Genomic DNA, 11,746 nt, shown 5'->3' with positions numbered 1-11,746 from the left:
GGGTCCTCCCTCTTCCCCTTCTTGAAGATGGGGACCACATTTGCTACCTTCCAATCATCTGGCACCTGGCCCAAGCACCACGATCGCTCATAGAGCCGTGCCAGGGGCCCTGCAATAACCCCAGCTAGCTCCCTCAACACCCTGGGGTGGAGAGCATCCGGACCCACTGACTTGAACACGTCCAGCCCTTCCAGAAGCTCTCTAACCCGGTCCTCCCCAACCTGAGGTCTGAAGGCGATCCCCTCGAGTCCGGCTTCTATCTATTCCCCGCCCTCCCCTAATTATATCTTCTATATTAAGTACTGTTTCTAGGCACAAGGCTTTACTGTATGTGGCCTCAAGCATGCCCTCTAATTGCATTCTCTTTTTGTGCAGTATTTGTAAAGTCTTATTCAACATATTTTCCCACTTTTATTTGACGTTATTTGTTAATAAGCATCAATGATTATGAATCACTAGCTTGTTCAGAAGGTATTTTTGCATATTCCTGAGTAATGTGTTTGTACAAAAAGCAGTTTAAAAAATGCTGAAGCTATTTATTTGAGTCCTCATAAGTCTGGATTCAGAAAAGCAGTCCAAGTCAATGTGATTTATGCACACATTTTAAGTTAAGCATGTGTTTATTTGCTTTCTTGAGTGGGGATCGGTTTGAGCATAGGCATAATAGCTTTCATAACTTGGGACTAAAATTTGCTTGTTTACATTTTTAACAAATATCTCTTCAGTTAACAGATCAACAGTCACTACCATGATGATAACAAGGTGAATCATCCAAAATTATGCGACAAAAATCATTTGAACTTTAAAGAAAACAAATATTATAAAGTGATTCAATATGCAAGTGAACACTAAGCACTCTCCAGTATATAAAGTAGGAGTTGTTATTTTCTAAAAGATAGAAGATTTTTTTTCTTCTCAAGAGGAAAAAAAGTCATTTCTGCTTTACCTCTGATTTTTTAGGATTTTAAAAAATCATGAATCAGTAACTAGGTACAGACATTCAAAAAGCTTGAGGTGGAATAGATCTAAGTTGCACAGTTTTCTGCAAGCAGTGTAGTTAAGATGGCTAGCAAACAGAACATGCATTTGACCTTTGGTGGGTGGGGGAATATTAGATTGGGTTATGCCATTTTTAAACCAGTTTATGTATGCCAAACTTCTGTTTTGTTATGGGTATAGACTGGTTTCTGATCACTTATACTGGTAAAAGTGTAATGTCTGTACCTGGCAATGAGTCTTTATTTGCCAGCATATCAGACGATAACACCTGATAACACTGGTGGGTGTTAAAGAGTAAAAAAGTTCACTTGGGCATGGAGACAAAAGGCTAGAGGTAAGTAAAGAGCCTGGAGACTTTAGTAAGGGGAAGCAATAATAGAAATCTTAGCATTGTCTGTAGGGAGAAGACAGTTCAGTCAGTTAGACACTTTAAATGTTTACAAAGTAATGTGAGAAGTATAGGGAATGAACAGGAAGAATTGAAGGTCCTAGTACAATCAGAGAATTATGATGTAACTGGGATTATGGAGATGTGATGGGATAGTTCACATTATGGTCATAGATGCATGTAGCTGTTCAGGAAAGAGAGAGAGGTAAAAAAGTGAGGAGGCATTTCTTTATATATAAGAGTGATGTATACATGTCCAGAGGTGCAGTATGAAATGGAAGGTAGGCCTGTTAAAAGTCTCTTGGTAAAGGCCAGAGGGGACAGCAGCAGGGGGAAATGTCATAGTGTGTATCTGCTATAGGTCTCTAAACTAGGAGAAGGTGGATGAGGCATTCTTTCAACAAGTGGCAGAAGCTTCCAAATTGCAGGACTTGGTTCTGATGGGGGGCTTTAATTATCGGGACATCTGCTGGGAGGGAAACACAGCAGTGCACAAACAGTCCAGCAAGTTCTTGGAGTGCGTTGGGGATAACTTTTTGATTCAGATAGTAGAGGCCAATGAGAGGAGAAGCTCTTTTTGACTAACTACTCAGAAACAGGAACTGACTGATACTGTAAAGGTGGAAGGTAACTTGGCTGATAGTGACTACAAAATGACAGAGTTCAAGATCCTAAAGGGAGGAAGGAAGGAGAGAACCAAAATAAGGACACTGGATTTAAGAAAAGCAAACTTTAACAAACTCAGGAACCTGTGGGTGGGGTCCCCTGTGCGGAAAGGCTGAGAGGGAAAAAAGTCCAGGAGAGTTGGCTGCACTTTAGGGAGGCTCTCTTAAGGACACTGGACCAAGCTATCCTGATGCAACAGAAGAAGTGCAACAGGTGATCACTCTGGCTAGATAATGATCAATTCAAGGAGCTGAAACTCAAAAAAAAATACTATAAAAAGTGGAAACTTGGTCACAGTACTAGGAAAAAGTATAAGTGCATGCAGGGATAAAATTAGGAAGCCACAATTTGAAATGCAGTTGGCAAGGGACATAAAAGGCAATACACTGGGATTCTATAGGTATGTCAAAAGTAAGAGGAAAACCAGGGATTCCATGGGCCCCTTATGGAATGCAGGAGGCAAACTGCTCACAGACAATGCCAGGAAGGCTGAAGTATTTAATGCTTTTTTACTTCAGTTTTCACAAATAGGAACAGCTACCAGATGAATGCAGTTGACATCAGAGATATGGAAGGAGACAAACAGCCTAGAGTAGTCACAGGACATGTCAGGGATTACTTGGACAAATTACATGCTTTCAAGTCAGCAGGGTCAGATGGTATGTACCCAAGGATACTGAAGGTCCCAGATGTCTGGAAAAATGCAAATGTAGTGCCCATCTTTGAAAATGTGTAGGAAGATTTGGGGAACTACAAACCAGTCAGCCTGACCTTGATACCTGGAAAAATCATAGAGCAGGTTCTCAAGGAATCCCATTGAGAAGCACCTAGAGGAAAACAAGGTGATCAGGAACACTCAGCATGGACTCACCAAGAACAAGCCATGCCTGACCAATCCGATTTCCTCCTAAAATAAAATGACAGGCTCTGTTGATGAGGGGAGAGCAGTGAACATGGTATACCTTGACTTTAGCAAGGCTTTTGACACTGTCTCCCACAATATTCTATTAACAAGGAAACACAGACTAGATGAAAGTACTGTCTGATACCTAACTGGTTGGATCATGATATTCAGCATGTGGTCCTCAATAGCTGGGAGGAGGTATAAAATGAGGTTCCCTAGGGTTCTGTCCTGGGTCCAGTATTGCTCAACATCTTCATTAAAGATGTGGACCTGAATGCACGTTTAGCAAATTGGTGGATGACCACGTTGGGTGGAACTGAAGGCACTCTAGAGGGCAGGGCTAGGATCTGGAATTATCTGAATAGATTGGAGAAATGGTCTTCAATCAATGAGATGAGATTCAACAGGGATAAGAGCAAAGTCTTGCACTTAGGATGGAATAACTGTATGCACAAGTACAGACAGGGGAACAACTGATTGGGCTGCAGTACTGCAGAGAAGGACACTAGGTTACAGTGGACCGTAAGCTGCATATGAGCCAACAGTGTGGCCATGCTGCAAAAAAGACAACAGCATCCTGGGTTATAGTAACAGGAGTATCACTTACAAATCAAGGGAAGTGATTCTTCTCTATTCAGCACTAGTGAAGCCTCACCTGAAGTTCTGTGTCCAGTTCTGGGCCACACACTTTAAGAAGGATGTGGACAGTTTGGAAGGAGTCCAGCACAAGGCAACAAAAATGATGAAGGGACTGGGAGACAAGACTTGCAAAGAAAGGCTGAAAGACCTAGGGTTATTTAGCCTGGAGAAGATAAGACCGAGAGGCATTTAGATAACAACCTTCAAATACCTGAAGAGTGAGTATAGAGAGGATGGAAATGGCCTTTCCTCTGCAAATATGCACACTGTCTAGGACAAGTGGAGGGCAAGACTAGGAGCAATGGACTCAAGCTTCATCAAGGAAAATTTAGACTGGAGATTAGGGGGAACTTTCTGACTCTGAGGCTGGTCACGCATTGGAACAGGCTACCTAGAGAAGTTGTGAAATCTCCATTCTTGGACACTTTCAAAAACAGGTTAGACAGACACTTGGCTGGGATGGTTTCATCACGGATGATCCTGCCTTCAGCAGTGGGCTGAAATAGATGACCATATGAAGTCCCTTTAGGCCCTAACGTCCTATGATCCAGAGTTATCTCTTATGCCACCACATTTTCCTCTGCGTAGAGTGAAAAATGACAATCCTCAGCACTGCCAAATATACAATTATCCAAGATAAGTATTTACTTTACTAGTCACTATTCTAGCTTATAACAAAATCTACAGAAGTATTACCTTTGATATAAAGCAAAACTATAATTTTTCTCATATCTGTCAAATCAGTTCTCACTTTAAAAACAGGCCCTTAAAAAATTAAGTCAAAACAGGAAAAATGTAGAAATATATTAGAGAGCGCTAATTCTTCCACTTAGAAATGGAAGACTCTAAAAAGTATAGAAAATTCAAAGCAGAGCTAAAGAGAACTAATATTCACGATTTTATGTGCCTTGTAAAATGAAAAAAAAACCCTTAAGTTTCAATCAAAAACATGGTAAACTAGATATAAACTTTCAGCAGCAATGGATGTCTTTTTTTCCCCTTCTCTATACTAGAATAATCATGCTTACATTTTGAAGCAGAGATGATTCCAGGGACGTAGACATGTGCACCACGGAGAACTGCATTCCCACACTGGGCTCCGACAATGACCTCAGATAACTGCTGTTGTAGATCCTTCCTGCAGATATAAAAGGTAATTTATTTACAAAAACTTACTAAAGTCATTCTATTTCAGAAGTTTAAAACCCCAACCCTTCAGTCCATAAGTGTTATTTCTATTGCAGGGTGGTATATCTGTATACTGTATATTACATTTCTAAGGTATGTTCAGTACTGATAAAAACAAAAATAATACCAATAAGTAAGCCTTTCCTTGAAAAAGTGCTGCTGCTACCAATACAACATGCAAATACAAAATCTAGTTATACATGAATGCAGAAACAACCCCTACCCTTTTCTCTGTTAGTAGCCACTTCATATTCAATCAGATCACCACAAAACATGACTTTTAAAAATTTAGTATATACAATGTGTTTTTACTTCAGTAAACATTTTAACAGGTTGAAAGGCACTTTTTTTTATCAGCAACTATGAAAAGTTTGCTAATGGGAGAGCATGCTCAGGTTTATTAACAATTATAAATAGTACATTTAGAAACAATACTGTAGAGAATTATTTAATATTAGTAGAGGACAACAAGCAAGGTAGAAGTACGTGTTAAAGAGAAATAGCAAATACTATAGTATAATGCACAGCATGTACACACTATAATTACTTAATGTCCAGCTGGATTACAAGACCGCTTGACACAAACTTAGTAAAATCATAGTTTGGAGAGTGGATGTAGTTATGAAATGTAGACTAGCCCTCAACAGTAATGTCAGTTAAGCAGTAGATAAACTATTCCATGGGAATAGAAATATAAATTAAAAAGTCCACTTTCATAGATGGGGAAAGAACTCCTTCCAATGAGTGTTGCATCTTTTAAAAATCAAATGTGCATGGTGTCTAAGACAAGTAGCAGGCCTTGTATCGTAATCTGTATAGTAAGTGATCAGAAATAAAGTCTGCATTGCAACTCAGTAATACAAACTGGTTGTCATTCCAAAAATTACATTACCTGGGTCCAATGACAGGAATTAGCAAAATGTCCTGGAGTTCTGGATGCTCAAGGATTGGAACATTAAGACCTTTAAACTGCTGTTAAATTTAAAACAAAAACCAAAAACCGAAAAAACTTATTAGACCACAGGTAGTAGGATTTAAACAAAGTACTATATTGCATTCAGAAGTCAGTTGACTATTCATACTTTGTAGCTACAAATGGCAAAACAATCACTTTAAGTGAGAGAAGCTGGGAAATGAGCATTCATGTATCCATAAAGTCTGCTTTTTGGGAACAGGCTTGTGCTATGTCATCATCAGGTAGACATATTAACATATTACTTAATGTATCATGAGCACTTCCTCCCTATTTGACATGTCTGTGGATAGTGATTTCAAGTTAGAAGGACCTGCGAAGATGCTGGCTGCTATGGGAATTAGTTGTGCAAATATATTCAAAAGAGCTGACTTCTGGCTTGCCATTTTAGAATTGATCCTAGACTTTTAGAAGGTCCTTTATTTTTTTCCACCTCATATAACTAGAAGCCTGTCTGCATTTCCTACGGGGTTTCTCCTTTCTAAATAAATCTGTAAATTTTTGTGATGCCAGCCCAGTCAAGGGAGTACCGACAACTACTTTTGTATTACAGAACTGTTTGGGCTCCTGTCACGCAATAGCTCTTTGTATGCCCTCTAACATCAATAATTTATAAAACTACTGGATCTGTGCAGAAAGATTACAGAGATATACTAGCATTTCTAAACAATCTATTCTTCATACCTTCTGTCTTCCAATTAATTTTCTGTCAGATAGCAGTAGTCATTAGATAAACAAAAGCAAGCAAAAAATTCCTAAATTGACTATATATCAAAATATTTTTGAACATTACACCATCAGCGGGAAACTACCCAAACTACCTGAAACCACAGGTTCTTTCTATTGTCTACAAGGTTTCTGGAAAACCCCCGATAGAAACAGCTTTTTCCTGTCACCTTTTGCACATACCTTCTCAGACTATTTGTTTCATTATATAACTGCTATGACATCTAGACTATCGGTACCCAACCTTTTGCCCTGTGGGCTAGATGCCTGATGTGGGATCCGGTCCATGGCCCCAATTTTGGCATGTGTTGGTGGTCCATTGCTTGGCCCCTGGTCCTGCATACAGTTATGTCATCTGGCCCAAAGGGCTTGGAAATCTGGCAGTGGGGGAGCAGTGGCAGCATTAATTTCCAGCACTCTTCCACCACCAAATTTTGGACCTGTGGGGAAACCCTGCAGATCACAGGACATGGCTCTGCAGGCCAGTGATTGAGCAACACTGGTCTAGACTACAGTTCCTTCTTTCTGTATTTGTACGTTAGTACGTAGGTACCCCAAATCCTGGGGCTTCTAGGTGCTGCTAAATACTAAGAATAATAATCTAAGAGTACTTGGATTGCATTAATAGATTTAAAGTCTTTGAAAGAAGGTATGGCATTACAACACACAAGAACTAATGGTTCTCTGTGATCCAATCGCACACATTTTTCAACAAGTTAGTTTCATTCTTCAGATCTTTTCAAAAAAGGTGTCTTTTTTTCTTCTACAAAATTGGCCTGGTACACTGTGCCTTCCTTTCATGCATACTGACCACTGTTACACTTGATGGACTTTGACACTATCAACAGGATTTTAGTCCCTAAATTATATTGGAAAGAGAACAAGTTGTAGCCATGTTGGTCTAAGGACATAGCCAGCTAAGGTTCTTTGGGTGAATCTGGTATCTTTTATTACAGGGGTTTTCAATCTTTTTTGGTTGGTGCACCCCCGGCGGCTGGTCATGAAACAGGGAGTCCCCTGGCCAATCAATGAGCGGGGTGGAAGTCCACTGCAAACAATAGGCAAGTATAGCCGGCGAAATTGGAAGTGCACCCCTTTCTCCTCACCGCTGCCGCGTACCCCGAGGCCTTCCCAACCCCCATTTTAAAAAAATAAAAAATACCAGATTCACCCAAAGAACCTTGTCTGCCATTGGAAAGAGAAGACACCCATAACATGTATGAGGGAGAGTGTGTAATTTAACTGCTAAAAACCCCAAAATCCTTGTAGCTATCCTGAAAACCAGGGTATAAACCTGCACAAACCTTTTGGATCTCTTCAAACAACAGATTTTTCACATGTTTAACTGAGGTTAAGTGAGTGTTAACTCTAACAGTTGTGAAGGCTGGTGGATGAGGCAGATGACTTAACAGAGATTCATACTTTTTCTCTGCTTCCTGTGCATCCAAAGCAGTTACAAGCTAAAAGAAGAGGGGAAAACTATTTTAAAGTAATAATAAAATGCATTGTACAGTTGTATTTGTTGTAGACAAAAATGATAAAGCAAACATTATGCTGGGCTGAAGGAACATACTCATGCATGCTGTGTAATAGTCCCTCAAATGTACCTGCAACCCCCAATAACTTTAGGGAAAAACACAGACACAGACTTAAGGACCGATTTTGTTTCCTCAACAGACCGGTCTTACTGAGCAAGAGTATCTGAACTAGCAGCAGAATCCATGGCAGAACGAATCTGTTAATTTAGGTGTAGGTATTATATTTCTACCACAAGAACGGCTGCTCTCCTGATAATAACCACAAGCAAAGAGGCTTTCATCAAATTTCATCTGCAAGAAAAACGCTTTATTTATAAAAGAACTGGATCTTTCCAGAAAGAGTACAGAGATACACTCCGTAGGCAGACAGGCTTTTTAGGAGAAAGATCTTCCTCTTTCAACAAGATCTCTCTCATGCAAGACTCTCTTGCAAGAAATAATGCCTCTGCTCTTCCCTGCCACTTGACTCCTTCGGGGGACTGGGAGGGGAGGGGAGAAACAGACACCTACTGCTCCCCAGACTTCCTGGGCCTTCCCCAGCCTGGGGTGACTGTAGGCAATGGTTTGCCTCCACTGCTCCCTCTTTTCTGCTCTTGGAGACTGAGGGGTAGTGGAGGAGCAGCTGCTCACTGCACCTCACCCACTCCCCAGACTGGGGACTGGAGGTTGGTGGCAGGGAGGAAAAGGGGCTTTGCCCCTTCCCCAAACTGAGAGCTACCTGGCTTGGGGAAGGGGCTCTGGGAACAGGGCTGAAGAACTTCTCCCTCCCTATTCCCCAGAGGCCTGGCTGGGGAAGGCAGAGAGAGTCTTTCCCCAGGGCTCCTCTGCCCCTGGGAGCAGCCACTGCTCCCCACGAGGTACAGAGAGGAGGCGCAGGCTGACCTCCTGTACACTGCTTCTCCAGAAAGATTTCTAGCAGTGGAAATTTCTCAGAAGTGTCCACTCCTAGAAGTGAATGCCTGTTCATGGCATTGATATCACCCTATTAAACAGAGGACTGAGTTGACTATACAGAGGCTCAAGAGAGACAAATATGGATTTAAACTTGAAGATGTGGTGAGCTGGTCTGATGGACTGACGAGGACACAAAGCTTGTTGTTTCTGTTTTTATTTCCATAAGAAATTCAAGTGCAATTTACCTGTTTTTATTTTGTATTTGGTGGGGATGGGGAAGAAAGGAGGAGAATTTCCTGGAAGAATTTATGGATGACCACAGAAGTAGGATTATGGCATCTCAGAATCAACTTTGTTGGTACTTGCCAATCTGAGGGAAACTTGTACAGACTGCTAAAAACCCTCTCCAATTCTCTCTTCTCTTTTTTTTTTTTTTTTGTTCAATATTCCTAGCGCTTAAAGCCTGAGAACCTCCGATTAGCTTTCGCAGGCCCTCCAAAGCATCTCAGGAAAAAGTAGGAAGCATCATATTAGAGTCCTGGTATTTCTAACAGATTGGGATGGAAGGAATATTTTTGAAAAAATGTTACAGGCCAGAAATAAAATTTTAAAAGTTTATTTTTCCTTTACAAACTGTCTTTAAAAAAAATTAACCTTACATGCCATGATCAGGAAAAGGCTATAAATGAAGCATTTATGCTATATAAATATTTGAAATACATAAATAGTTGCTGAGCTTCTTCATTTCTAAATATCCTTATTGCTAATACAAATTTTTCTGCTCACTGAAACACCACAATTAATTTTCCATTTAAGTCTGATGGCTAACTGTAGTTGATAGCACTTCAATATTAATTTACCATCGTTTAAAAAAGTCTAAAAATGTACATATATAAATGGTTGTACTTCTGACAACTGGATATTTCATAACTTCTAGATTAAATTAATAATCCTGGGCCATGATTCCCAGTCCTGGAAGCAGATGGGACCCATTGCAAAAGCAGAGCCTTAGATTACAAAGATCTCCCTATGCCTGAATATTAAACACATGCTACTTTATTTTGAGAGGCATTTATCAGCAACTGCACACAAATAAATGAAGTTAGAAGAATGCCGATAGCTGAATAATTCAATATTCAATCAGGAAAAGGCAAATCTAAGGTTGTGCAGGTTGATTATTAACAGTTTCTTCTTGAACCTACCTCCTGATTTCTAAATACATTGTTGAGGTATCCTTCAACTTCAGGTAGCAATAATATTTTTGGGAAAAAAGACATTTTCCTTTATAGAGCTATGGTCTTCACAGTGAACAACTGCAATAAAACACACTTTAAGGTTTTCTTGGATGAACACGCTTAATTGACAACATTCATAAATATATTAAAATGCTAGAACTGCAAATAACGCAGTGTACAATACCATAAGAAAAAAGATATCTTTTCATAATAATCAATATTAGTGTATTTTCAGGCAAAACAGTAATTTTAATGAATGGAATTGCAGAAAGGCGTTAAAAATCTAACATCAATTTGTACAAGACTTACTGGCTGTTCCAGTGGTACTGGCTATCTGGTTATAATTTTAAATGCTTTGTCAATTCAAATAAATATACATAAAGACCCAAATAGATACCTATATATCTAGAATATTTTATTCGCAACTCTTTGGAGTTTTCCATTACTTTCCACTGTAATAAGGCCACATTAAAACCCAGCCTTCCTAATCAGAAGTTAAGGGGAATTCATCCCCTGAGGTAGCTAGTAAACAGACAAGCCCAGAAGAGTCCCCTGGGCTCAGCTGGTCCAAATGAGATAATCAGGGCAGCCAAAAGCCTGAGGCCATAGACAACACCCCCTCCCCCACCCCGGCTCTAGCCCTTATAAACCAGGCCCCGCTCACTACATTCCTGTCCAGGGAGACGGAGGTACTTGCTCCTAATCTCTTTATGTTTCTGGCTTTCTTTTACTGGCTCTCTGGTTTTGCTTGTAACTCCTAGTATATCCTGACTCTGGCTTTGGTTCTGGTTTGACTCTACGCTACTCCTGGTTCTGGTTTTGACTCCTGATCTTACCTTGGCTCCTGGTATATCCTTATGTCAGCTAATTCCAATCCAATATTCCCAGTTCCAATTTTGATGTTGGACTTCTTCAGACCCCCTTCTCCTTGAGAGCTTTGCCTGGCCTTCACCAGTACTTTAGGTGAATAACAACTAGGCCAGAAACTCGTGCCTTTCCCTAACAGCCTTATTTTTCCCTTGGATAATTGGGACAGGCTATTCTATCTCCCAAAATAAAAATTGGGTGGAATAGCTGAAATGCTAGTACTAGGTTGTATGTAAAAGTCATATTCGCGTAACGATCACACGCACTTAGCCATTGAACACCATTTAGAGCATGAAGACTTTTCTGATGAATATGCATGATGTGTTCCTGATGTTCAAAATATCTCCTCTCCTTGTAGAACTTGCTAGTGGAGAGCAACTCTGCCCATCTTGCTATGCTAACTGACCAATTAGTTGCAGTATCCTCAGCTTCTATACTCGTGTTCTCAATTTTAGTGGAAATCCTGTCCCCTGACGCCTCTTTAAAAGATACTGAGGGATAAATGAATTCAGTCATGTACTATGTAATAATCCTGTCAGCATTTTTATTTATCTTTCTTCAGAGTGTAGAATAGAAAACCATACTAGGACCTCTCTTTACAAATTTTCTGCTAGGTCCTTGTATTAGTCTTATCACTTAACCAAAGGCTGTCCTCTAACTTTTCCTGGCAAAGAGGTGAACTTGGAATTATAGGGTTTCTCCAAAAAATGCAATGCTAAACACCCCCAG

At 40.1% G+C, this 11,746-nt stretch overlaps 1 protein-coding gene across 1 annotated transcript in view; it reads right to left on the bottom strand.

The window, feature by feature from the left end:
• NSUN6 (NOP2/Sun RNA methyltransferase family member 6) overlaps positions 1–11,746 on the bottom strand; it is a 40,643-nt gene that overhangs the window by 25,349 nt on the left and 3,548 nt on the right. Inside the window, exons 2-5 of the mRNA XM_019508321.1 lie at positions 10,118–10,228; positions 7,788–7,943; positions 5,677–5,756; positions 4,625–4,734 (exon numbers count right to left, since the gene is read on the bottom strand). Coding sequence (XP_019363866.1) covers positions 4,625–4,734; positions 5,677–5,756; positions 7,788–7,943; positions 10,118–10,192 — 421 coding nt within the window. The 5' untranslated portion in view covers positions 10,193–10,228. The remainder of the gene's footprint in view (positions 1–4,624; positions 4,735–5,676; positions 5,757–7,787; positions 7,944–10,117; positions 10,229–11,746) is intronic.

This window comes from Gavialis gangeticus, unplaced genomic scaffold, assembly GCF_001723915.1.
Source record: "Gavialis gangeticus isolate Ggan-Ray unplaced genomic scaffold, GavGan_comp1, whole genome shotgun sequence".
In the NCBI taxonomy this organism is placed as follows: Eukaryota; Metazoa; Chordata; order Crocodylia; family Gavialidae; genus Gavialis; species Gavialis gangeticus.
Note: the sequence above shows the minus strand (reverse complement) of the source record. Positions and strands in the feature narration are given on the sequence as shown.